The 26,775-nt window shown below is 44.3% G+C and overlaps 5 protein-coding genes across 10 annotated transcripts; all 5 read left to right on the forward strand.

Moving 5' to 3' along the window:
* The first annotated feature begins 22 nt into the window (after positions 1-22).
* Positions 23-4,196, forward strand: LOC115764334 (alpha-(1,3)-fucosyltransferase C). Of its 5 annotated transcripts, none has more exons than XM_030707285.1 (5): positions 23-1,129; positions 1,424-1,515; positions 1,816-1,945; positions 2,010-2,979; positions 3,036-4,196. In XM_030707285.1, the coding sequence occupies exons 4-5, from the start codon at positions 2,228-2,230 to the stop codon at positions 3,469-3,471; spliced, it is 1,188 nt and encodes a 395-aa protein (XP_030563145.1). In that variant the 5' UTR covers positions 23-1,129; positions 1,424-1,515; positions 1,816-1,945; positions 2,010-2,227; the 3' UTR covers positions 3,472-4,196. The 5 variants fall into 5 exon arrangements, with proteins under 5 accessions (XP_030563145.1, XP_030563148.1, XP_030563149.1 ...); XM_030707288.1 differs by having other exon boundaries at positions 23-769; positions 843-1,515; XM_030707289.1 differs by having other exon boundaries at positions 23-769; positions 877-1,515.
* A 2,827-nt stretch (positions 4,197-7,023) lies between these two features.
* On the forward strand, positions 7,024-10,365 carry LOC115764376 (protein stoned-A). Its single transcript, XM_030707338.1, has 3 exons — positions 7,024-7,229; positions 7,636-8,928; positions 9,077-10,365. The coding sequence occupies exons 2-3, from the start codon at positions 7,665-7,667 to the stop codon at positions 10,357-10,359; spliced, it is 2,547 nt and encodes an 848-aa protein (XP_030563198.1). The 5' UTR covers positions 7,024-7,229; positions 7,636-7,664; the 3' UTR covers positions 10,360-10,365.
* A 28-nt stretch (positions 10,366-10,393) lies between these two features.
* Positions 10,394-15,403, forward strand: LOC115764375 (protein stoned-B). 2 transcript variants are annotated; one of them, XR_004018020.1, is made up of 7 exons: positions 10,394-12,186; positions 12,250-13,516; positions 13,576-13,827; positions 13,887-14,068; positions 14,133-14,343; positions 14,686-15,022; positions 15,088-15,403. XR_004018020.1 is itself a non-coding variant. In XM_030707337.1 (6 exons), exons 1-6 carry the CDS (start codon positions 10,404-10,406, stop codon positions 14,828-14,830), a joined length of 3,840 nt encoding a protein of 1,279 aa, XP_030563197.1. In that variant the 5' UTR covers positions 10,394-10,403; the 3' UTR covers positions 14,831-15,403. The 2 variants fall into 2 exon arrangements, 1 of the variants encoding a protein (XP_030563197.1); XM_030707337.1 differs by having other exon boundaries at positions 14,686-15,403.
* Positions 15,404-22,586: 7,183 nt separating this feature from the next.
* On the forward strand, positions 22,587-23,524 carry LOC115764347 (farnesol dehydrogenase). Its single transcript, XM_030707305.1, has 2 exons — positions 22,587-23,182; positions 23,235-23,524. The coding sequence occupies exons 1-2, from the start codon at positions 22,592-22,594 to the stop codon at positions 23,400-23,402; spliced, it is 759 nt and encodes a 252-aa protein (XP_030563165.1). The 5' UTR covers positions 22,587-22,591; the 3' UTR covers positions 23,403-23,524.
* A 1,903-nt stretch (positions 23,525-25,427) lies between these two features.
* LOC115764280 (farnesol dehydrogenase) lies at positions 25,428-26,373 on the forward strand. The gene is made up of 2 exons (XM_030707209.1): positions 25,428-26,063; positions 26,120-26,373. The coding sequence occupies exons 1-2, from the start codon at positions 25,488-25,490 to the stop codon at positions 26,285-26,287; spliced, it is 744 nt and encodes a 247-aa protein (XP_030563069.1). The 5' UTR covers positions 25,428-25,487; the 3' UTR covers positions 26,288-26,373.
* The last annotated feature ends 402 nt before the right edge of the window (positions 26,374-26,775 follow it).

Genomic DNA, 26,775 nt, shown 5'->3' on the forward strand with positions numbered 1-26,775 from the left:
CTCTATAAGTATGTGGCGATAAGAAGGTTGAATAATCTGCAGGCGCTATTAAATTCACAAAGTTCTCGTGATTTTTCATAATGGTTGCCGTTCGAGACAAACAGCTTAAATACTTTGTAACAGGCGTTGTAGAAAATTGATTTGGGGTTATTTAGTTGTATTTTAGTTACATTATACAAATATATTATACATAAATAACCTCGAGAGCTTACTAAAATGAAACCATTTTATAAAGGTACTAAATATATTTTAACTATTAATCTAGTTGAGTAATGGGCTTTAAATTAAAACCCAAAAATGTTTGTTTAACATTTAGTAAGATTTATAAGTACACAGATTGTGCAAATATTTCTTAAATTAACGAATTATTATTTGTCAAAATGTGCGAAACAAAAAGTAACTTTTCATAATATGATAAAAGTGAAAAAGAACAGTCGAGTAACAAGAATTACCTACATTCCAAGAAAGTTAAGTTATATATGCATTATACATTGTTAAAACTTTTGAAAAAAAAACAATATGAATATGACATTGTGCCCAGTGGTCGGGCCAACATTAGCAGCTAATTTAAAATTCTCCAAATTGCAGTGAAATGTTTTTTCACAAGGTTGAAATGAATGCAATATATGGACGACAGAAGTCCATTAATGTAATGAACTAATGTTGTCAAAAGGTTGCGCTTCAATTAAATGAATTCGTGGCTAACCAAATTAATCACGCTTTTCCACGGGCGTGTCATTTGACAGAAATGCGGCATAACATGCTATTGGTATGTACATGTATATAAGCGATACAGAAAGCCTTGTGTTCAAATTCTCAACTGTCTTGTTATTAATGCATAGTCAGCTGCCTTTTCATTTGGTGCACCTGTTACAGGTGAAAAGCTCCTGCCTAGCCGCTAATGGAATTGCTGCGGCAACTGTTTTTACGCAAATAATTAAGATCCATTTTTATTGGGACCTTTCCGTTTACTTGGAATCATTGTATTCAAAATGAAGCCGCTGCTCCTGCTCTTAAAAACGGGTCTCGTCTATGGATTCGTTACGCTTTTCGTGCTGCTCTCGCACCTGCTGAAGAGATCAATGCGGGCGCTGCACTCACTGGGCCAGCCATGAGCCCGCAGCACAAGGTGCGAAATAGTGCCAAGTAAATAATATAATATTTTCTGTGAAACTTAGTTAATATGTTAAAATAAATATTTGCATTTACTAGATTGTACTTTTTGAGCCCAAGCTATTTGTTCAATTAACTATAATTTATTAAACTCAAACGGCTGATAAGGATTTGAGCACACTTTGTACATAAATAATGCAAAACTAATGTATAAATCTAAGTGTACTTGTTTTTGAATGTACAGGCTATAGCTATATATTTAAAGAATTTGGTTTCAAAACCTAATTAGTGCCATGTTTTACATATGCAGCTATGAATTTTGGACTACTTCCTTTTGAGGGAGTCATCCAAAGGATCGGGCTGCGATGGAGATCCCCGATAAAGGGCAGCAGTACATTTAAGGTATATACTGATACATATCTATCTATCCACATATCCATTAGATAAGCTAGTCTTAAGCGCACAAGTTTAGAATATATAGTTACAAACAATCAGCCTAATATTATTTTAAAATAGCTCTAGCTACTTAGACAATGCACCCGGATCCGAGATCACCCAGTCAGCTCAGCTGCTTGATCCCGTCGGACTTTTCACAGTTGGTTGCTGAGGTCGCATTAATTATAGATATTAATAAAAGACAATAGGCTAAGAGTTTACTAGATATTTTTCAATATAATTTCTAAATTTCGCTTGTAACTTTAGTTTACCGTCTTGATGACAGCTGCACACAGGGCTTATCTGCTATCGGGGCTCGGCCTAGCTAGCTATCAGCGCCATGTCGCATATAAATCTTTTTATCAACTATCACTCAGCCGGCACATTGGGCCAATATGTGAGTACATTTGCTTATTGTTGGCACAGCAATCAATAATGCCTAATCGTCAACACGTTCACAGGTAGACTGCGTCAGGCTGCCCGACCACGATAAGGCCAAACACAATTAGGCCATGACACCAAAGAGGCACACAGGCAGGCAGGCGAGAACGGCCACTAATCGCTGTTAATCAATTGGTGGGGCGAGCACTTGGGCCTGAGCATGCTATCTAACGACCATGGCAATTGCCGATGACCGTTCGAGCGGGCTGGTTGTTGGGCCAACTAACGTGGCCGCAGAATGCGCCTGCAAACGCGCCGCACGCTAACGCTGCTGTTGCTCTGCGCCTTCCTGTTTGGAGCGCTAATTTACAAAATAACCACCTCACCGCTTGTGGATCAGAATGGCATATTGCGTGAGTATCTGGAGAAGAGGGCGGCCACGCGGCCAGCCACGCGTTCCATTTTGCTCTGGAGCAGCTTCTTTGGGGATAGGCGTTGGCAGCTGCCGTTTGATGCGCTGGGACCGCAACAATTTCGGGATGAGCTCAAGTGTCCGGTCTACCAGTGTGAGCTGAGCAATCGTCATGACTTCCTGCCCAGCCTGGAGCTCTATGATGCGATCGTTTTCCACGTGGCACAACCGTTTCCGCTGCTTAAGCCGCTGCCCGCACGTCGTAGTCCACATCAGGCGTATGTGTTCGCACTGATGGAGTCACCGGGCGAGACTAAGCACCAGCTAAGCGATGAGCTAAATTTCTATAATCTAACAATGACCTATCGGCTGGATTCGGACATTGTTTGGCCCTATGCCCAGCTGCTGGATGTGGAAACGGGAGCACCAGTGGCGCCCAGTCTACAGCCGCATTGGCGTGAGCCGCCGGCACTGGGCAGCTGGAATGATAGCACCGTGTGGCGTCTGTGGCCAAAAAAGACGAAAATGGCCGCTTGGTTTGTTTCCCACTGCAAGACGCTGTCAAAGCGCGAGCAGCTGGCTGCTGCACTGCAGCAACACATCCAATTGGACATCTATGGCAGCTGTGGCAACCTCAAGTGAGTATTCAACTGAATCCCATGCCGTCATAAAGCTTATCCAATTCTTCGTTCAGCTGCGCACGGGGTGATCCGCGCTGCGATGATATGCTGGACACGGATTTCATGTTCTACCTGGCCTTTGAGAACTCGCTGTGCATAGACTATGTAACCGAGAAGCTATATTCTGCACTGCAGCGTCACATTGTGCCCGTTGTGTTTGGCGGCGCCAACTACACCCGATTTTTGCCGCCGCATTCGTACATCGATGCGGACCGCTTCGACAGTGTGGAGCAGCTGGCGGAGCATTTGCGTTTTGTTGCCAGCGATGTGCAGGAATACATGAGCTACTTCTGGTGGCGGCAGCACTACAAACTAGCCAACAGCTCGCCCTTCTGTGAGCTGTGCGCTCGGCTCCATCATCCCAGCTGGGCCCACAGAACGCAGATCTATGGCGATATACAGGCCTGGTGGTTCAACAGTTGTCGCCTCTCGTCCCACATACGATTATGAGGAGCGCAGCAATAGCCGCCACATGAGACTGAAAGGAATGCAGCTATATGTGTAGCAATGTGTGCAAGCGAGTCGAAATGATAAGATAATGATAGAGGATAGAGCAACAAATGGACGGTATTTCGGTGTTTCGTTATATGTATATACTATATATGGTCATAATATCATTAGCTTTAAATTGCGTGTCAAAGGCGTACTTCACACGCCCATTGCACACACAATTCTCTCCAACTGGTTAATGCTGTCTTTGTTTACTTATCACGTCGAGCTCTTGACTTTCCATATGTACAAGCATAGTTCCTTATCACTATTTCTACATTAATGATAGGCTTTATTTAAGCGGATGTATATAGATATGTATATATTTTGTTATTTTTGGGGTTGTAAAAACTTGTACCTAATGAAACTATACCTGACATTGTATACCTGCTTATCGGTGGGGTAAACCAGCTCAGTTGATTATGATACAACACTATCTTTCATATCTGTGCGTCATAAAGTTCTGCCTGTACGGTATAGATAAATATATAAATTAAATATGTCTTCGACTGTTATTAGTTTAGCTCATCTTTAGTCTATAGTATATATACTTTGGTAGTTAGGTATAGCAAATAATAGTTAATAACTTGTTCTTGCCTTTAATCCAAATATTTACTTGCATATAAAGCAAATTAAGAAAATACAATAAAATAAAATTAAGATCATATTCAAATAAGCTTTCATATTTCAACTGGGCTTGAATATTATCCACATCCTGCTGAAATACAATATATATCATTTGAAATATTTGCTAATAATAGTAATACTATTTATTTATTTTTATTCAGCTATACAGTTTATTGAGTCTGAATATATATGATTTATAATCAGGATTTTAAGTCAGTCTGTAGTTCGACTTATGGCTCAAACCAACTCGTTGCCCTTAGGTTCGATTCGAATTGCTGGTTAAATTGCAATTGCTGCAATTAAATTTCAAAATTTATAACTGCTCCTCCCACTGAAAACAAATATATATTGTTAAATATATGATTAAATATGATAAAATATATCCAGATTGGGAGCTGGAACTTCCGCAAATGCTGTTTAAATTTAAGAAAATCATTTCTGAAAATAATTTGCTTCGGTTTGGATTTGTTGGGCAATTTGTTGGTTTAAAAATATAAAAAAATTAAATGGATTTCCGGCTTCGAACAGGTTCGATTGAAGTAGAACCTATTAAACTAACCTATAAATAACAATTAGCACTTACATAAACATATTCGATTCCTTTGTTGAAGCTTTTCGAATTAATTCAATTTAAGCTGTTTTTCCGCCTCAGGGCTGCGTAATGCGGTTTTGTTGCTTTTGCGTGACTCACGAGTAGATCACGGGTCACCAGTCACGAGTCACGCGCACGCGCCTAGTCAAATGTCAAGTGTCAAAACCGATGAAAGCGATGACAATGACAGGACTTGATTTGTTGTTGTCTCTGCTGCAACCCCCGCATATTCTCACGCTCATGCTTTCGCTCTCTCTCTCTCACTCACCCTCTCTGTCTCGCTCTCGTTCGCTTTGCGAGCGTGAAAGCTTAAGTTGTTTTTGTTAAGAAGCTTATGCCTTCGGGCTTATCACGTCACAGCTTTCTGGCACATCAGGAGCTCCCCACAGGACCAACGACGTCAGCTGTGTACATGTGTGTGCGTGTGTGAGGGTGTGTGTGTGTGTGTGGGCACGTGTTCCTGTGTATGTATATGTGAAACGTTTTTGGTGCTCGCTATTCGCGCAGCTTTTTGCGGCAAAGCTTTTGAAGGATACCGCTGCGTTTGGCAAAAAAGTATTTCCTATGAGTTTTCTTGGCATTTCCATTCATTCTGTGCTAGATTTCCCGATAGTTCAAATCAGAGGTAACAGAGCAAACAGCCATTCAAAATTTATATAAATAAAATCCAGCAAAAACCGAACCAATACCCAAAAATCACAATTAATATCTAAATAATAATTGATTTGCTCAATTTGGAGCTCAGAAATAGTTCTTTTTTTTTTAATTGTTCTTTAAAAGTGCGCAAGAGTGAGACGTAAGTTGCATAATTTTCAAATCGAAAGAGAAACACGAAGCGAGCGGAGAGGAAAAACCTAGCCAATTTGCATGGTGTATTTACAATTATTTTCCTTAATTTATTTTTTATTGTCAAGATTTTCTTTGGAAATTGTGAGTGCTCTAAAATCGCTGAGAAAAGCCAAGGAAAACTTTTTCATAACGTGTTTGACATGTGAACAAAAAAAGAAGATGCAAAAAAAAAAACGTGTAACACGTACATTTATGTGTGTGATTGTGTGTGTGCGAGATGTGTGTGCGTAGGCGCGTTCTGCTCTGGACAGTACTAGTGCTCTCTTCCCTTCCCTCCCTTCTGCAGCAGCGTACCACATACTATATCTTTTTTTCAGCCCTCCGCTCTGAGTGCGCCTCAGAACCATCGATTTTTCCGAGCTTTAACAAAAACGCCAACAACACAACAGCAACAGCAACAACAGCAGCAACAGCAAGAACAACAAGCATAAGAAAAAGGTACTACTGCCCCCCATTTTCATTGACGTTTGTCCTTTTTTTCCGTACTCTTATTTTGTGTAGCTGCCCCCCTTTGACGCATGTAACCAAGTGGCCTGAGCACCTTTTGCGTATTTCGTAATATATTGAATGCTATTGCCTTTGTGCTCGACAGTTTCCATTAAACGAATGTTGACAATTAGCCCTGAAATCTATTTGTTTCTATACACCCTTGAAGATTACACTTGAAGAAAGTGTTTCTCAGATGCAGTGAAAGCTATCGCACTTTCAAGATCAGAGCAGAGAGTGTATTGGTTAGTGAAATGCTTGCTTCATCAGGCTGCAGAGCTTTTTTGATTTTCTTTATTGGTGGATATATTTTAAGATAGGATTTCGTTTTAGTTTTATGTGTGGAAGTCAGTTTGTCAGTTAAAAAACAGTTATCACAATTTTAAAATATTTTCGTTAAAATATAAATCTGACAATCTGATATAAACTTCGGCTGCTCAGAAGTCTATTCAATCGATTCACATTTGGGATAATATATATGTATATTAAAACATAAATATAATTTATTTAATTTAGTTTCACCCGATTAGTTATTAAACGCTTTCATGATGATTTTCCCTTTGGAAAATGGATAATAAATGGGAGCAATTAAGTTTTGTACAAAAAATCGTGAATTTCGAAGTAAAACATACATTTTCTTATATCGAAGGCATCATCTAATGTTCGGGCGGTATTTTAGATAAGATAAATGATATAAATGACACTCAGATAATTTATGTTGCATGCTGCGAGGCGGCGCAGGTGTTCAATTTCGTTTTCATTACCAATTGACCATGGACTACTGTCGTTTTGCCCAGTGTAGGATAAAGCTGTAATATTGTTGTTGCTGTTGGTGTGTTTGTTGTAGCCGCTGTGGTGAATTGTGGTGTGGTGAAAAAGCTCTACCAAGTGGCAAGTTCATGAGTAGGTACACAATTGTGTCAATCCGCTGCTCGGAGAGTGTCCGCCTGTATGTGTATATATGTGTGTGTGTGTGTGTCTAAAGAGTGTTTGAATTTTTCCATGCAACATTCGCAGTGGAAAGCCAATTGAGACAAGCAAATTAAATATACACATATCAAATGTTTAATGAAAACGCACGATAACACCAGGAAAAGCGTCGAAAGGTTTTCGTTAAGTATTTCGGCAAATATTCTGGACATTGCGAGGGGTCAACGGTGCGGCGGTGAGTGCCTTCGTGTCTAACCCATTGCCTAATAGCAAAATGCCTATTACTCATTCAATACATCGATATATATATATGTATATATATACATATACAGTAGATTTGAATGCGTACATTTGTATACCCAAAAGTAATGAGTCTTAAACAAAAAGCTTCCTTGAGTTTTTGCGTAGTTTGAATACTCTACCCGAGATGGGATGCTACATCCGTTTTATTCGTTCACTGTATATATGATTCGTAGCTTACATAATGCCCGCGTCAGTCCTCCTCGCCCTGTAGACCCCGTTTCAGTTAGATCCACATACACGCATGCATTTATATGGACGTATGTATGTATGTGCGTATACAGAATTTTGTACTAGATGTTTGTATGTGTGCCCGTGTGTGTGTGCATTTGTATTTGCAGACCGATCTCGATGTCTCCGCAATTAGATAATGCTTAAGTTACCAAAAGGCTTAAAAAAGAAAAAGAAGAAGTCGAAAAAGGACCAAGAACTCTTCACCGAAGAGGAGCTCGAGCAGTACAAGCGTGAGCTCAAAGCCAAACAGGAGGCTGCCGCCAACAAATCAGACGCTGGCGAATCGGACGCAGCATCGGACGTCGAGGGCGCAGCAGCCACATCCAGTCGATCAGCCGTTTCGGCAGCCACATCAGCCTTTGCGGCAACAGGCACTGCCCACGAGCAGCAGCAGCTGCAGCAGCAGCAGCAGACCGCTGACGCTGGCGACGAAGAATGGGCCAAGTTTAAGGCGCTAACCTCAGGTGTCGATACTATATTACACAAGACACAGGACGAGCTTGATCGCATCAAGAAGGAATCCTTTTACCAACGCCTGCCCTCGGCAGCCGAAAAGAAGAAGCAGGAGGAAGAGGAGGCCGCACGACGTGAGGCGGCAAGACTCGAACGCGAACGTCAACTAGCCGCCGAGCGCGAGGCGAACCGCGACAAATTAGCGGAGGCCGTTGTCCAACTTTCCGACTCGGAGGACGACCAGCAGGACGAGGTCGATGACATCTTTGCCACTGACTACATCGAGGCAATTACCAGCGGTGAACTGCAACTAACTGCCGTGCCCGATTCGCCCGTGCTTGATATAGACGACGGACCCGATCCCTTTGATACCGCTTACGCGGAGAAGGTCATTGTTGGCGCCGACAAGGCCAAGGGCAACAAGAAACTCGTCAGTCTCGGCGCCGCCGTTGAGGTGCTCTCTGGCCGCGTCGATCGCGAACACGCGCTCGCCTTAGCCAATCCCAAGCGGAAGCTACGCAAGGGCATACAGAATCTACTGCTCAGCGAAAGCGTTGAGCTAGCCGATCCCGAAGCGGATCTCTTAGCTCCCGAGCCCCAGCATAATCTACTCGACGATCTCGTCGATGACGCGCCCGAATGTGTAGGGCCCATTGACTTGAGCGTTTCGCTGCACTTGCATTTGATAAAGCCCCAAAGAGTCGACGAGGACGACGAGGAGGGCGACGAGGGACTTGGCCAGCTCAATCCTGATCTAGCCGAGTTTGATGCACTCAAAGACGAGGAGGACGACGAGTTTGCAGAACTAGCAGCAGAATCTCTAACCAAAAAGGAGGAGGTTACCATAGTTAATCAGGTTCTGCTGCCGCCTGCGGAGCTACTCGCCGAAGCCGCGGCAGAAGCCAGTTGGGCAGAGTTTGAACCCGAGCCTGAAGAGCAACAATCAGGTAAGCGTTAAAATTCTTGAGCATAGGCGGCACAGAATCTCCTTTGGATTACTAAATCGATAACGTGCAGACAGAGAATCCTTCACAAATGAAACGTTCCTCTTATCCTTATTCAAAATTATATTTATCTAAGCTCATATCATTGCAGGTAAGCCGAAACGTCCACCACCACCCGGTCGTCCTTCCACTGGACCGCACATTGTGCCCGGTGCTATCTACGTTAGCGACGACGAGGACGACGCCAATCTAGACGACGATCCGTTTAACACTTACTACGCGGAACAGGTGATCAAAAAGACAACTGTACTCGAACAGGACGACGATTTCGATCCGCGTGCCGAGGAGCCAGCTGCCGATTCGAATTCACTAGCGGCACCAGATCGTGACCTTTTGGCTGGCAGTGCAACCGATCTGAGCAAGGTTGTGCCTGCGCCACTTGCGCCCACGCTAAGCGTCGACCAGCAGGAGCAGGACTTTGATCCCTTCGATACATCGGCCATCAACGCACTCGTTCAGCCAAAGGCCACAGAGCTGCGATTTCTGGAGCGTGAACTGCTTAACGAAACCGGCTCAAGCCTAAAGCACTCGCTGAGCGATCCGGACTTTGATCCGCGCGCAGGCCAGCCGGAGATCGTCGCGGCGCCAGTGCAAGTAGCACAGATTTCCGCCCCGGAGCAGGAATTCGACTGTGCCCGTCGCAAATCGTCGCTAAGCCTTAATATACAGGGCAAAAGCGTGGGCTTTTTAGTGCCCTCGCAGGATTTGCTAGCCGCTGGTAATGACGGTTGCCTTGGTGCCAATAAGAAGCCACTGACACCCTACTACGCGCCTGCCGCCCAGCCCATTGCCGAGCGCGAGTCGGAGGATCCGTTTGACACGTCGTATGTGCCCGAGGCCAAGCTTAGTGACATTGAGCTGAAGCATATTGAGGCCGATCTAATTACAGAACCAACATTGAAGCACAGCTTATCCGATCCAGACTTTGATCCGCGCGCACCGCCCACACCCGTGCCAGCAGAGGTTCTGCTGGCCGTCGAGGAGAATATCAATATCAAGGTATTGACGCCCGCTCAGGAGCGCAGGCGGCTGCCAAGCAACGTGCAGCTGGACGAGGACCTGGATCTTGATCCATTCGATACCTCAATCGCAGCCAATTTACAGCCAGGACAAACGGAACTAAAGCTGCTCGAGAACGAGCTACTGCCCGATAGCGCCAAGCAGCCCATCACCGGAGTTCTCGATACTCAGAGTGACGCACAGGAGCTGGGACTGGGCGATAAGGTGCTGACGCCGTCGCTGCCCAACCGCACAACACAGGAGCTGCTAGAGCAGCAACAGGATATTGATCCTTTCGACACATCCATAGCGGAAAATCTAGCGCCAGGCGAAACAGAAATCAAGCTCCTGGAGAGCGAGCTCATCGAGCGCTAAGCAAAGTCTGGAAACACAAACAACTCAAAGAAAAAACCGAAAAGATGGCCAATCCGTTTTTGATGGACGACGACCTGGATAGTGGCGATGTGGCCGTGAATCCGTTTTTAGTGCAAGCCGAACCAGAGGCGGGCGAGTCGGAGAACCCATTCGGCGAGGCTGCGTCCAATCCGTTCGCTTTTGGTGGGGATGAGCTGGAAACGGAGGCAGAGCCTATTGCTGACATCGATGCAGCCATGAGCTTCTTTGGCACCACCATCGAGGCCGAGGACGATGCGCTTAGTCTTAAGTCAGCCGCCGAGGAGGACGATGAGGGGAAGAAGGCGGCTGCGCCACCACCACGTCCACAGCCACCGCAAAGCACGCAGGAGCTAATACACACCGTCTCCAGTCAATTGGACGAGACAAGCTCGGAACTCTTGGGCCGCATACCGGCCACCCGCTCACCAAGTCCCGTGTCCATGCGCGACCTGCACTCTCCCAGCCCTACGCCCGACTCTGGGCTGGCCGACCTGCTCGATGTGGATGTGTCGGACAGTGGCTCCAGTGCACATAACCAAGCCATTGAGGCGGATCTCATGGGCGGCAGCATTGGGGCTCCAGCAGCTCCGTCGCCTCTCGACAATCCCTTTGGCGTGCCAACGGCGGTGCCCAGTCTGCAGGGCATGACGCCCATGCCTTCACCGGCCAAGCAGCAGCCACCGCGCCCACCACCACCGCGCCCGGTGCCACCACGCCCAACGCCGCCAGCTCACATACAGGGGCATGGACAGCAACAGCCAGCGCCGCCGCAACGTCCACCGCCCCCATCTGCGCAGCCGGCTCCCGCCGCTGCCGATGCGGATGATCTGCTAGACATGTTTGGTTGCAGCAGCAAGCCGGCAAAGCCACCGCCGCCAAAGACCAAGGAGGATATACTTAGTCTGTTTGAGCAGCCAGCTGTGGCACCAGCGGTAGCTGCCAAACCAGATTTGCTCAACGATGATCTACCCGAGTCGCAGGCGGGCGGTGAGCCCATTTTCACCTCGCTACTAATTCGGCCCGATGACAGCACCCATGACATTAGCTCACAGCCACAGCCGGCCACTGTGGCCACGCTCATAGCGGCTTCTCAGGAATCACTGCAACGGCAGCGGGCGCCTACGCCGGATATTGAGATTACTACGGTAGAGGATTTGCCGCGCTCCGATGACGAGGAGGAGCCGACACCAACGCCAGTTGCACAGCAGCAGCCGCCGCCACAAGACGAGCCCGAGCCCGAGCCCGAGCCGAAACCGGAAACCGAGCAGGACCTGAAGCCGGAACAAGAGCCGGAGCCGGAGCCGAAACAGGAGGCCGTAAAGCAACAGCCAGAACAGGAACCGGAGTCCGAACAACCAATTGCCATAGAGTCGGACCAAAGCCCACCTACGGAGTCGGCGGCCACCGCACAGATTGTACACGAGTCCAACTTAGTGCTGGGCAGCGATGAGCCGGAGCAAATGGACACTGGTCTGGACTTTCCTGGCCTGGCCAGCGGCCAGTTGTCCGCCAATCCCTTTGCCAGCCCCGAGGAGGAGGACGACCCGAGCTTTAGGCCGGTGCCGATTGTAAGCAACATCTTTGCTGTGGACGAGCCCGAAGTGGAAATGCCGCCAGAGGTACAGCCCCGCGCTGTGCCACCAGTTCCGCCACCAGCTGTCAGCTATGTGAGCAACATCTTTGCAGCAGAACCGGATGAGTTCGATGCATTCTCGGCCAAATTTGACTCGGTGAAAAAAGACAACATCAGCATACTCGACGGCTTTGGAGGTGGATCGGGCGCCATAACCCCCACGGGTGGTGATGGTAAGTAATCGTACCACCCAGTCCATGGCTTATGGGACTCCATTGATTTATTGTCTCTTGCAGCTTGGGGAGACAGCGCCTTTGGTTCGTCAACGACAACGGCGAATGCCTTTGGCGAGGTCAACTCGGCGGACGATGGTTTCGGCAATGAGGATGACGATTTCTATGCCATGCAGGCGCCAGTTCGTGCCGACTCCGTGGAGTCCGTGGACAAGGAGTTCAGCGTAGTCATCAGACCCAAGGCGGAGGGCGCGTCTGGTGTGGCACCGCAGCTGGCGCCACCGCCGCCACCGGCGCGAACAGTGGTGCAGGCAACAGCCGATCCGACAACCATATCGCCACCAGCGGCGACAGTGAATCCATTCGATGATGTTACTGGTTTCCCGGCACCGTCGGCCGCGGAGGGTAGCATAAAGCGCACAGACTCGCAGGATACGCCACAGACGCCTCTGTTTGACGAGGATGTGTCGCAGCCGCTGGAAGAATTCCCGCGGCTGAATTACGTTGGCCCCGGCTGGGAGATGCAGCTGCGTCAGCCCAACAAGAAGAAAATCACGGGTCAGCGTTTCTGGAAGAAGATTTTTGTGCGACTGGTGGTGCAGAACGATGTGCCGGTGGTCCAGCTGCTCAACCAGGCCGGCGACAAACAGCCATTCCAGGAGTTGCCGCTGCAGCCCTCCTATTCGGTGTCCGAGATTGGCGCCCAGCAGTACGATCAGTTCGGCAAGATATTCACCATGAAGCTCCAATATATATTCTACAAAGAGCGGCCCGGCGTCCGACCCGGCCAGGTGACCAAAGCAGAGCGCATTACCAACAAGCTGACCAAGTTCGCACAATATGCCATCGCTGGCGACTATGAGGGCGTCAAGGAGTTTGGCAGCGATCTTAAGAAGCTCGGCCTGCCTGTTGAGCATGCGCCGCAATCATCGCAGCTCTTCAAGATCGGCTCCATGAACTACGAGGATATGAAACAGTTCTCCGTTTGCATTGAAGAAGCCCTTTTCAAGCTGCCAGCACTGCGCGAACGCGCGCTCACCTACAAAATGGAAGAAGTGCAGGTGACGGCAGTCGATGAGATCACAGTCGAGCAGGACTACGAGGGCAAGATACTAAAGCAGATAGCGCGCGTGCGCCTTTTCTTTCTCGCCTTTCTCACGGGCATGCCCACAATTGAGCTGGGCGTCAACGATATGTGGCGCCAGGGCAAGGAGGTGGTTGGCCGACATGACATCATACCCGTGGCCACCGAGGAATGGATACGTCTGGAGGCTGTCGAATTCCATAGCGTTGTCAATCAGCAGGAGTACGAGCGCACACGCACCATCAAGTATGTGTCTAGATGGTTGACGGTTGTTACCACGTTGTCTAAGTCCTTTGTTCCTGTAGGTTCCAGCCGCCAGATGCCAACTACATTGAACTGCTGCGCTTCCGTGTGCGTCCGCCCAAGAATCGTGAGCTTCCGCTGCAGCTGAAGGCCACCTGGTGCGTTACCGGCAACAAGGTGGAACTGCGCGCCGACATACTTGTACCAGGCTTTACCTCGCGTAAGCTGGGCCAGATACCCTGCGAGGATGTCTCAGTGCGTTTCCCCATACCCGAGTGCTGGATTTATCTGTTCCGCGTCGAGAAGCACTTCAGGTACGTCCGTGATCTGCGCGCAAGCGATTGTAGCTCATCTCTAACCTATGCTTTCACAGATACGGCTCCGTGAAGTCGGCACATCGACGCACTGGTAAGATCAAGGGCATTGAGCGCATTTTGGGCGCCGTGGACACGCTCCAGGAGTCGCTCATCGAGGTGACCTCCGGCCAGGCCAAGTACGAGCATCAGCATCGCGCCATTGTTTGGCGCTGTCCGCGTCTGCCCAAGGAAGGTCAGGGTAAGTAGTGGACCACCAATTAGCCCCAGTTCCTGTTCATGCTCAGCACTTAAACTTTTGACAGGCGCCTATACCACACATCAGCTGGTCTGCCGCATGGCACTCACATCGTATGACCAAATACCCAGCGAACTGGCGCCATACGCATTCGTGGAATTTACAATGCCCGCCACGCAGGTCTCGCATACCACCGTGCGCTCTGTGAGCGTGCAGGACTCGGATGCTGATGAGCCGCCGGAAAAGTACGTCCGCTACCTAGCACGGCATGAGTACAAGTAAGTACCAGACGAGCTGCTGACTAGAGATTGGTGCGGACCTTGCTTTTTATAAGCACGATAAGGCACGAGCAATTCCTAAGCTAATTATTGGGCAATAACTGAGTATACCAGCTAATCTCACTCCTATACCTGGGGTTTTATGTCCATGTCCATGTTTATGCTTTTTATATCCAATACCAAAATATTATATGGGCTGAAAGGTACAGACTACTTTGTATTAGGAAATATTTCGTGCTCGTGCCTCTGTGTCCATCTCTACTGCCGACCCACTAGTTATTGTGATCTCATTTTTTATCCTTCTCTCTCTCTTTGTCTTTCTCTCTCTTTCTCACCCTTTAGAGTTGGCATCGAGACCACGCACGGCGAGTCCACGAATGCGTATTTGGCGGCAACGCGACCCATACGCGAGGAGCCCGCCATTGTGGCCGCGAAGCCGGCAGCCTCACCGGTGCCACCCAGTGACTCGGACTCGGACTCGAACTAAGCAATTGCTGAGTGCCAGTTGAACGATTTGGTGGTTCAGTTCAAGTATTCAGCGAGTTTCTGTAGATATTTTCCTTGAGCGCAAACACCGCCAAAGCACTCCAGCCTCAACATTCGGTATTTGGTTTTCTTTCGTGTTCTCATCGTATAATAATTTGATTTGGCATGCTCCCAGTGGACTCGATTTGTATCAGTTGAGTGCACTGCGAGCAGTTCAAATATATGTTTGTAATAATGATAAGTTGACAATAAATACAGGAAAAGCAACACACACACACATGAAGATCGCGTGTGGAACGGATAAGGAAATATCAAGAATTAATAAGATGGATGGTCCAAGGAAAGGTATCGAGCATATAGATGTAGCTGTATTCGAGTCCTATTCAGTCTTCGGTTCTATATAACAAGCCCATACTAACCATTATACTAACCTATATGTAATCATACCAAATAATTAACAATGTTAATCAAGCGACCAAAGCGAGCGAGACGATCGTATCGTGCTTAAAGTCAACCCATACATATGCATAGGAATAATGGTTAAACAAAAGCACCTAAAAACAAAATATACACATGCATGCATATATACATATATATGTATATATATATATATATATATACTTCTATATATATAATATATATATATATATTGCGTCTATATATATGTATATATGTATACATAAATCGAAAGTTCATAGTTATAACCTATAAACAGATGTTACATTCATATGCATATATACTTTAAGCCAAGAGTCAAGACATAAGAAATGAAAAGCAATTTCGCAAAACATCGTTCAACTACGATTTAAGATAACGTTGAAGAAATTATTCCAAGCAACATCAACAACCCGATCAGCAACTTCTTACTAAAGAACTACTCTAACTTATGAGTTGTTCGCAACTGTACATCTACCAAAACTGGGTCAACAAATGGGTGCAAGCAAAGAGGCGACAGGCCAACGCACACACCTATAAAAACAATATACTAACACACACACAAGCACACACACACACATACTATTCAACACTGAACAAAATAAGCATACATATTTAAAGCTACGTTTAAATTAATGTGTTTACGCCTAAAAGAACAGTTGACATTAATGGAACATTCGAGTGCAGCAAGGACATGCCGATGTTGGAAAATGCTTTGCAGCTTGGAAGTTTCCAACACTAATAGGATGGCAACTCTAAGCAGCGCATGATCATCGTTCAACTAAGCTCATCAAATTGAAAACTAAGCAACTGCAACTGTAACTGTAAAACTATCCATAGTATATTTAAATGTCAAAGCAAAAATAAACTAAGCTTTATAAAACCAATTGATTTAAATTTATAAATAAATTCAATTTAACTTCAAGCAAAACGGAAATGCATATTCAAATGTTATTGTTGTGAATCAAACTAAATTATATATTCAAATAGATAAATAACTTAAAAAAAAAAAAACAAAAAACAAAAAGATGAAAAGATTAAAGGAAATTAAACTAAATGCATATAGAGAAAGCATATTTGTTAAATGGAAGCAAACGTTTATAAACCAAACTACATACATATATGAACAAAAAAAAACAAAAACAAAAGAGGCAAATGAAAAAGAAAATATAGATAAATATATATAAATACATACAAAGGATATATATACATACAGCGCATATTGATTAATTGAGTTAAATAGCTGAAATTGCAAAATAGATTTGTTAATTTAGTGTTAAACGAATATACATACTCATCTTTCCAGACGCCCATTTTCGTTTAACTCAAAATCCTGCCTCCTCCGCCAACACAAAAATGTATTCACAAATTTTGTTGCTTCCCTTTTTATTTTTATTTAACACAAACAAATAAAATAAATATACACACACACACACAAACACTTATATGGAAAGAAAAAGAAGAACATGTAGCAAAAAAAAAAAAATAAATAAACAACATTTTGAAACGACTCTCAATGGACATATTAAATCATGCTATATAAATATACACATATATATTATAATATAAATTAATGCCCCCTATATGTATATTGTGAGTCCCTAGGAATTATGAGCTAAAATATCTCATTTAATGTATTGTATGTTATTTAATTTACCTACGTTTAAACATTATATATATATATATATACACACATAATATACTTATATGTATCATAAAAAGTGCAAAAAAAAATGAGAGGCAAAGAAAATCAAGACAAACCTTCCCCCTAAACCCGGAATGACAACTTTCACATGTTATATATTATATATACATATACATAAATGGTATTATCCGATGAACTAAATTCAATATACTGATTATTATGAGCGGAAATCGACGCAAAATGCAGTATGTTGGAAAATTAACTAGTCAAATGAGAAAATAAATATTGAGAAACCTACAAATTTAGCCATAAACTTGTTTTTAATTCAAACCAAACCACAAATGCAAAGCTTGTAAGTATTATATTGTATTATATTATATTGTTTTTATAATTTAATTTTTTTTTGTTAGCGTCCTTCGCTGCACACTTCGGCTGCAGTTGGAAGCCATTTATCATGGGGTTGGCCCTAAAGCCGAGCTAAATCTGGCCAGCATCTACGACTGTTGCAATCAGTGCACATGTGCACCGATTTACCACTCGAAATCCTCGTAAAATATTATGCTCAACTTTCATCTAAACATCTCAAGTGCTGACCTCACAGCCAATGGTTCCCTTCACGGCACAACTTTGACTTCGACCATGGAGAGTTTGTGACGTGCCTTTGTGGCCTGTTTGTGGGGCTCTCTGTGTTGAATGCTAATCATTTCTGTTTGAGCATTGTTTACTTGCCGGAGGAAACTGAACGCAAACTTAGCCAATTAAATGCACTAAATCTGCCAGTTGAGCCACACTGCGTATGCGTAATATTTTGCTAAAACATTTAGTATTGCCTGCAAAGCTTAAATTTGTCAAGTGGGTGTAAACAAAAATATGTTGCAGGAAGAGGATCCTATAAAGTTTATGTTTATACGACTAAGACTCTTACAGGGACTTCACTTAACTTAAGAAGCTCTGGTTTATGATTTTTTACTCAGTAAAAACGCAGCAATCGAATTTTACTGTATCCGTTCGCCTAGGTCAGTCCAATAAACTCGAAGACTGCAAGATTTCTTTTAATATTACGTTATTAATACAACTCTTAAGACGTAAAGATATTTTAGGCACTCTTAAAAGGTAAAATTTACAAATAGTTAGAAATGAAAATATGTAAATATATTAAGCTGAATGGATAGGGGAAAAGTGGAATCGTAAGACGAAAGCTAGGCATTGGTGCAAACCGTAGCACCGAGCTACTGACAATATCGTTTTGTACTTGCAGCATGGATTTTAATAATAAATCTTAATAATAATTTAAGTTCAAATATAGAAAGGGCAGGCCAGATCAAGACCTTTGTAAGTCAGTTCGAATATCATAAATTGTCTGCTTAATTCTCATTTCAGACCTGTCCCAGCTTTAACCTAATCGAATAAAGTTCTGACAAACGTATTGAGACCCGGCTGTCCCGGCTGTCCTGTCGAGTTGAACATCGGAAGCACGTGATGAAAACTCACTGTCAGACAGCTGGCAGTTAACGTCAAAGATGCTGCTGCAATTTGTGGAAGTAAGGATGGTAGGGGAGTAGGTCAGCAATTTTATGAATTCACCAGCGTCTGGCATAACTGAGTTAGCCAATGACTAAGGTTCAAAGCCAAATCCAAAGCTGTTCATGCAGATACCACAGACCAGCACAAAGTATGCTTCACTTGCTTATTGCTGTCATAGTGGGCCCTCGGCTCAATTCAATCTGTCTACAAAAACGTGCGCCGGCTTTTGCTGAGCTGACAAACAAACAAGTCTCGAATGAATCAATAAATGAGTTGAATAAGTGACACAAGCTGCCGCCAACGAAATGAAGATGTTTACAAATATTAGATTTTGACATCTGGCCACAGCAAAACGATTCCATATTCAATATTCAATAATAATCTGCCAAAGATTGACTGGCATTTCAATTCCATACATATCAATTGAATCGCTTCAATGATGATGATAATGAGAATTCATAGGAAGAAAGTTAAAGTATTTTTCGCGCCTACAGCAATAGGAATCATGTAGTGAAAATCTTATTCCAATGATATAAATACTTTTTACAAGTATTTACTAGCATGCCATCCTTTGGCAACCAGGATAATACTTCTAGATCAGTTATTTGGTATCCGCAATATACTTTTGTTTAGATACATAGATACATTTTTGTACTCGACTTCTACTTTTACTTTGTCAGGGATTTGTATGTATCAGCAAATGCACAAACAGATGCACATAAGCCAGGCCCCAATTCCATTTGCTACTATCACAATGTGGTCATAAATTAGCTAGCACACCTTTTAATTGATTCCAATCTTGAAAGCATTTAATAGATTTAAACCTCAGATGTGGGCTTAACCTGTTTGAGAAGCCAAAGAGGTCTTAAAATTGTTGTTTAACCCTTATTATTAACATTTTTTATATAAAAATCATAGTGTCATTTAGTGTCTGGATAAAAATTGTTTTTTTATTGTCTTGAAACGCTGCCAATTGCATTTGTTTCTGCTAACGGAAGCACCTGCCATAAACTGGCTGAAAAAAAAAAAAAATAGAAAAAAGAATCCGGATTTGTGTTGCTCAGTTGGCAACTGACTAAAACTAATTACTGGCGAGCCACAAAAATAAATTCCATTGCGCATTAAATTCAAATCAATCATGCGGCTTCCTGTGCCCAGGACATTGTCGGCATTTGCAAATCCGACGCATGGCGGAAAGGTACAAAAAGACTAAAGCGATTTGGCAACAAAGTCGTCCCTTGGTTTGCCTCCGGTTAACACAGTTTATGTGCAACATTGTGTGTAGCACTCATGATGCGATTTGCCGATTTTTACGGCCGCCATAACAACGTAAAGTGGTTTCGGCCTCCTACCTCCATCACCTCCTCCCATCGCTGCCGTCTCGCATCAGCGCATCACCTGCCAGACCATAAAATCCATACGAGCTGGGCTGAACGCATAAAGTGGCCAAATAGCCTAAGGAGACCCCAACCGACTGCGATTTCGACTTGGCCATATGCGCGCATAATTATGCAATACGGAAAGGACGACGCATTTTGCAAAATGGCTGCCCAGCAAGAGGGGCAACAACAAGCTGAACAACATAGTCCCGCATACCCCACACGCACACACACACACACATACACACACACGTTAAGGAATGCTGCGCTTGACGCCTTCGAGGGGTCATGGCAAATGCAAATGGCGCGTGTTTCTGCACCATTCGGTTGTATCCTTTACAGTTGCTGTTGCTGCCAGCACATGTTCTTAGCCTACACACACACACACACACACACACACACACACACACACACATGTGCAAAGCTGCATAATTTGTAGCATATTCTTTCGTGAACGGCTAAAAGGGTCTTCGTTGTCGTCTGGACGGCATCTTCTGTGCAATATCAAACGAATTAGCATAAAAAACTGCAAATTTGAATTATAGCCAGCAGTAACAGCTGTTGCAGCTGCCTCCTATCGGAGGCACCCCTCTCCACCACACACCTCACTGTAAATGCAGTAAATTGGCGCATACTCTCTGTTTCGCCCAGTCAAAGAGCATATCCTGAAAATACGAAACAATCCTAACAACACTACTGCGCTACTTTCTATTGATTAGCGAGGAAACTTTAAAATCCGACAAGGTATGTGGAATGTAAACTTCCTATATTCTCATAAAATCCTCCAAATTTATTTGGTGAATTTCTTCTACTTATTTTTCTTTGCATTAACTGAAATTGAATATGAATTGCATTGTGTTACTTTTATTATTATTTGTTAGTTTATAATTATTTTAATTTTCAAAATGTTCATGTGCCTTTTGATAAGCTGAGGCTATGATATATATAGCTACAAATATATGTTTACTAGTTAGCAGAAGTCAGAAATCTGTTTTGCAGAAATACTTGCACGCCATCAAGTTCCAGTGTGAGTCAATAAGAATTTTTTTGTGCAAACAGCATGACCATGTTATGCATACCCAATAAAATATGACGAGTGGACCCCACTTTGCCAATTTGCATGTGCAAATGTAGCTCGAATGCACATACATACTCGTATATATTGAACTATGACCAATGGCAGCTAAGTAAGCATAACTTATGATATGTAGATGAATTCCTGCATATTGTATGTATGTGATGCGGCCCCCGTCGGTTCGTCTGGCCGTGCGTCTAATGCGCCTAATAGAGCCGGTGTTTGCCCCAAGTTTGGCAGCCAAAAGGATGCCTCGGCTGTGCCTTGGTTGGGCCACTTGTCAGGCGGCGTTTCATTGCTCATTGCTCGTTGCGCTCTCTTCAAATACGTAATCAGTGAAATTTTCATGCACATTTTTCTTTCGTTTTTCTGGGTAAACAAACGGCGCTTTGAGCTGACGCTCAACTTGAAATACGTTTCCCAATTTCCATAAACACGTGTGCAAATAACACGTGTGCTCAGGCTCCGGCATCTGTTGGGCTGGCCGGGAAATATTCGGGGCGTTATATAGGGGCTGGTTGAGTGTACCCTTAACATTAGCTAACTATTGCCGGCATTTGATTGAAGGCGCACTACGTAGGGTCTACGTTATTCTTATTTGAGTTTCGGCGCTGTCAAATGCGCCTCAAATTGATTTTTATTTTTATTTCAAAGAAAAACTTTTCTGCAGCTGTTCAGCTTTTGTTTTTGTTTTAAGTCTTTATTTTTTGTTTTATTTTTTGCCTTCATGTGTGCAGCTGTGACAAACTTGTGCCCTACACCCTACCGCCTAACCTCTATGGGGCCCATACCCTTTGTACACCTCGCGTATTGTACACGTATTTTCTCTTCATGGAATTTCCATTAAGCCATTAAATACAAATCGACCTGCAAACTACCATCTGTTTTCCCTGAACAGCCGACAGGCTGGCATGGCAGTTTTTGGATCTGCTCATAAAAGATATACGAGCCCCACTCGGCTTAATTTGAACTTCTGTTGTGGTAATACGTAAACTTATATTGATATACAAGACAGCGCGAATCGATTAACTATTTAAAACATAAAATATTCAATTTATGTTTTTATACCCTACCGGGGTATATACATGGAGTACATGTGTTCTGTTTGAACTCAGATCAATATCCTTAAATTGTTCTTTCGATATGCAATGACATTGGTTGAAAGTGGAATTCATATTCGTAAACAGTGTTGCCTAGCAGTACTTTTTCAAAAGCAGTGCTGGCTAACGGTAGGCTTAAATTATACACTTCTTAATAAAACAAAGAACATAAAAAAGAAATAAAGTGGCATTTATATTAAAAATCAGTGTTGGTAAGCAGTAACACCCGCTTAGTTAAGCCTACTGCCTGCCAACACTGGTTTCTATTATCATTGCCAAGCAACAAAATCTTCTGGTTGAAGATTTACAGAAATAAATGCGATTTTCTAATAAACTGACAGCTGCTGCTCTCATTGCTTGCGGTCTAGACTCTACGCTTGAAGTGATCTGCAAGCTAGGCAGTCACAGCGAAAGCTTATGCAATTGTTACAGCTGCTGGTAATCCGAGAGCTGTATAGAATTGGAAATCGATGCACCTGCCACAGGGGCGCCACCGTGGGGACAGCAGTGAGTGCTTTGAGACAATACTACGCCAGTGGCTAACCGCGATCAGTGGACGTTGAGGGTTTCTTTTGGACTGGCGAACAGGTGAAGCCCCATTCAAATGGCAACCGTTGGCATGGAACGTTGGCAGAATTGCATTGCTGTGGTGACTGGCGCCAGTTCGGGCATCGGAGCTGTGCTCAGCAAGCAGCTTGTTGCTGCGGGCGTCATCGTGGTCTCCTTGGCTCGGCGTCTGGATCGCCTGGAGCAGCTGCGTCAGCAATTGCCAGAGGTACAGCGCGCCCAGCTACATGTAAGGCAATGCGACGTGACGAGCGTAGAGTCGGTGAACGCCGCCTTTGATTGGATCGAAGCAGAGCTGGGTGGTGCCGATATTCTGATAAACAACGCGGGAAAGCTATCCGGTGGTCAACTGGTTACCATGCGGTTGGACACAGTGCAAGAATTGCTGCAAACGAACGTGATGGGCGTTGTTTACTGTACACAACGCATTTTTGAATCAGTACGGCAACGCAATACACCCGGCCATGTGGTGCTCATCAACAGCATTGTGGGTCACTATCTGTTCAATCCGCTGCCCGGCAGCGTCCAGGAGCTGAACATGTATCCGGCCACGAAGCATGCATTGACCGCCATGACAGAGCTCTTCCGTCAGGAGTTTCGCGACCTTAAAAGCCACATAAAGGTCACGGTAAGTAGTCATCCGACTTTGCTATAGCTGACCTAAATGTGCGTCGCCACAGAGCATTAGCCCGGGCCTGGTGGATACGGATCTGGTGCCGCAGGCCTACAAGCGACTTCCCATGCTGCAGCCCGAGGATGTGGCCAATGCCATCATGTATGCACTGGCAACGCCACCACATGTTCAGGTGCACGAGCTAACCATAAAGCCAATGGGCGAACCGTTTTAGCAGCGTGACATCTGGATAATACCAGGTTAATTGTAGCCTTAAATGATGGTTTAGTTATTTTGTATTACAGAATTTGTATGATGTAATATATATAAAATCTTAAAAATGGGAAACTTTTTATATGTAAACCTCTTATATTCAGTTTTTCTTACAGATTTTTGAATGCAACTTAACATAATATTAAATGTTAAAAACAATCTCTGTTTTCTTTAACATATATGGCTTGACCATAAGCTTTTGCACTTTTGTACAGCTCTGTACTTTTTTCATGAGAATGCAAAAATGTAAAGTGCTAAGCTAAAACATTTTCGTTTTTAACTTATCTGCTTCAGATGTTTTGCATTGATCAATTTCAACAGTTTTTTATTCCACCCAATAATTGCTAAGTAGTTACATTTTTGGCCATAAGAGGAGCTGCCCCTTTTTAAAATCGGTCTTAATTTATCTCTTATGCTCGATCTATGTAGATGCAAAAACATAAAACCTGCTCTGTTGCCCGGCAGAATATTAATTTTACTAAATAGGTAGAATCGGCTGACAAATATGCAATTTGATGGTTTTATTTATTATTGGTCGACAAAACGACTGTCATTAAAATATAAAAATTTAAAGCTAAATGCCTAAACAGAATACAAAATGAGGGTTTTTATTTGTGCGAGCGGCCAACTATGCCTATAATCACAGTTTATTTTGCCAGTGATGTAAGTTAGTACTGCTAAAGGGGAAGCTTTTAGTAGAGAACGAAGTATTCTTAAGTAGTTAAGTTACGTTACTTGGGAGAAAGTATAAAAAAGTATTGGAGGAAATGAAAAGAATGAAAAAAGTTGTTAATATAAACATGATATAATTTTAAACTATGTTATATACAGTTAGAGTTGGGGGCTGATTTTTTTTTTTATTTTATTATTTCGATCAGCGCATTCAGATCTTATATAATATTTTGTATTAATATTCGCCGGGTCTTTGGTGCTATTGTCTAAGATTGTGTAAGAGCCTAATTAATCAATTTGTACTAGTGAATTTGCCTACTTGGTAGAGAAAATGTCAAAAAGAGAGTGATGGGAGGATTTATTAACCTGTACCGAAAGCTATGAGTTCTTATAGATGCGTGTGCTGAGTGAGTTCCCGAAGTCAGCCTGAAAGATTTTATTAGGAGGAGAGAGAGTTCAGTGGAGAGCACAAGCTATACCAAGCTAGGCATCTGATCATACGCTAGATATAATAGGCGATTGCAATATCTGCTTTACAAAGGTCGTATATCAGATCCAGCTTTAAGCGACACAAACTATAGTCTTTTACTTACTAGAAATCAGACGCTACTGATCGATTCCAATAATATATATTTGTGAATTCGAAAAAATGATATACCAGTTGGCCAGCAAAAGTTAAAAGTAACGTCGGCTAGGCTGTCAAATCAAATGGTTAAACAGCGAAATAGTGGCACGTGCTTCCCTTGTTAAGCTACAGAATTTGTGTGGGGCCATTTGTGGGGCTAATTTAAACAAATGATGTTGCCATCGGCTGCGAGCGACTACCTAATACTCGTTCAACGTTGAATAAAAGCAACCACTAAATATGTGTTATAAACAATTGATAATCTTAAGAGGAGCTCATTCGCAATCTTCAGTTGAAATTTAGTCACTCTCGCTGGAAAATTTTAATGTGTATATAATGAACACAGTCAAATGATTCCAACATTTTATCTGCTTGGCATACATCAATTCATACAATTTCAAACAGATAGACGGCAGCACAAAACCAATATACACGCTACACTCTGTGAGCGGGTATTAAAATTCCACACATTATAATTGTCAAACTGGCAAATAAAGCGACGCGTCGCTTAATTATTCAACTGTGAAAATGGGCGTGAGGCAGAAGCAACAACTATTCAAAAATTCAATTGCGAACTTGAGCGTGTGTCCCAAGCACTTGTGGAGCGGGATGCGCGGGGCTGGGCGTTGGGCATGCCCAATATAATGAAGGCCTCAGCGCGAACTAGACTCAGTTGCGAAATAGCTGCGTTCAGCGGCGCACAAAAGTCAATTAAAGAAGCCAATTGTTGCGGAATCCCAAAGGTGAACCATGGAACGCTGGCAGGGTCGTGTGGCTGTTGTGACTGGCGCCAGTTCGGGCATTGGAGCTGCTGTGGCAAAGGATCTGGTGCGTGCCGGGCTGGTTGTAGTGGGTCTGGCGCGTCGCGTCGAGCTCATTGAGGCGCTCAAGGAGCAGCTGCCGGAGGAGTTGCAGTCCCAGCTGCATGCGGTCAAGTGCGATGTGGCCGATGAGGCGTCAGTGGCGGCTGCCTTTGATTGGATCGAGGCACATTTGGACGGCATTGATATACTGGTGAATAATGCGGGAATGCTGTACTCCGGCCAAGTGCTGACCATGCAGCTGGATCAGCTGCAGCACGTGCTGCAGGTCAATCTGATGGGCGTGGTTCACTGTACCCAACGCGCCTTTCGCTCCATGCAGCAGCGCGATGTTGCCGGTCATATGGTGCTCATCAACAGCCTCACCGGTCACCACATCATCCATCCGCCCAGCGAGGAGCTGCAGTGCCTCAATATGTACCCAGTTACAAAGCATGGCATCAGTGCGCTGCTCGAGATAATCCGCCAGGAGCTGAACGGCCTCAAGACGCAGATTAAAGTTACGGTGAGCAATGATTCGCATTTCCTTTGCTACATGCTTATCTGAGCTTGAGCTTACAGAGCATCAGCCCGGGCGTAACCAATACGGAGATCCTGCCCGGCGACTATAACAATCTGCCCATGCTGCAGCCGGAGGACATATCGGCTGGCATTATGTACGCCCTGGGCACACCGCCCCATGTCCAGGTGCATCAGCTGACCATTAAGCCCATTGGTGAGCCCTTCTAAGACAGCTGCTAAATTAAAATGCATTACTGCAGCAGCGGCTGGGTGGGCGTGGCATCTGGCCGCACGCAGCTGCATGTCTCCGAAAAGTGTGTTCTTTATTTAAAAATAAGTTTGACAACAAGATGGGCGGGCTGTGGATTGTGGGTTGTGGGTGTGGGTGTGGGTGTGTGTGGCACATCCGGCATGCTGCAAGGTATGCCAAAATACGAAAATAAGTTAACATTAGCTTGACATGCCGACGCAGCCGCCGTAGCAGCCACCCCCTGCCCGGTTCTGGATCCGGAACAGGTGGCGTCCCCATCCGTTTCCGTGTCTCGTGCTGGCGTCTGTCAATATTGAAAGCGTGCGCATTTGACATAAAATGTAATATAGTCACAGCCACACACACACACACACACACACACACACACACACACAGGCACGCAGTCAAGCATCGAGACTGACAAAGATTCTGCACCAGCTCCAGTAGTTTTATGCAAAATAGCTTC

This window comes from Drosophila novamexicana, unplaced genomic scaffold, assembly GCF_003285875.2.
Source record: "Drosophila novamexicana strain 15010-1031.04,08,12 unplaced genomic scaffold, DnovRS2.1 tig00000820-arrow-pilon, whole genome shotgun sequence".
NCBI classification, from domain to species: Eukaryota; Metazoa; Arthropoda; class Insecta; order Diptera; family Drosophilidae; genus Drosophila; species Drosophila novamexicana.

Coding starts and splice junctions, on each gene's coding strand:
- LOC115764376 (XM_030707338.1), top strand. CDS start 7,665: ATGCTTAAGTTACCAAAAGGCTTAAAAAAGAAAAAGAAGAAGTCGAAA. Junction 8,929..9,076: donor GCCTGAAGAGCAACAATCAG/GTAAGCGTTAAA, acceptor ATATCATTGCAG/GTAAGCCGAAACGTCCACCA.
- LOC115764375 (XM_030707337.1), top strand. CDS start 10,404: ATGGCCAATCCGTTTTTGATGGACGACGACCTGGATAGTGGCGATGTG. Junction 12,187..12,249: donor AACCCCCACGGGTGGTGATG/GTAAGTAATCGT, acceptor TGTCTCTTGCAG/CTTGGGGAGACAGCGCCTTT. Junction 13,517..13,575: donor GAGCGCACACGCACCATCAA/GTATGTGTCTAG, acceptor TTGTTCCTGTAG/GTTCCAGCCGCCAGATGCCA.
- LOC115764334 (XM_030707286.1), top strand. CDS start 2,228: ATGCGCCTGCAAACGCGCCGCACGCTAACGCTGCTGTTGCTCTGCGCC. Junction 2,980..3,035: donor GGCAGCTGTGGCAACCTCAA/GTGAGTATTCAA, acceptor TTCTTCGTTCAG/CTGCGCACGGGGTGATCCGC.
- LOC115764280 (XM_030707209.1), top strand. CDS start 25,488: ATGGAACGCTGGCAGGGTCGTGTGGCTGTTGTGACTGGCGCCAGTTCG. Junction 26,064..26,119: donor AGACGCAGATTAAAGTTACG/GTGAGCAATGAT, acceptor TTGAGCTTACAG/AGCATCAGCCCGGGCGTAAC.
- LOC115764347 (XM_030707305.1), top strand. CDS start 22,592: ATGGCAACCGTTGGCATGGAACGTTGGCAGAATTGCATTGCTGTGGTG. Junction 23,183..23,234: donor AAAGCCACATAAAGGTCACG/GTAAGTAGTCAT, acceptor GCGTCGCCACAG/AGCATTAGCCCGGGCCTGGT.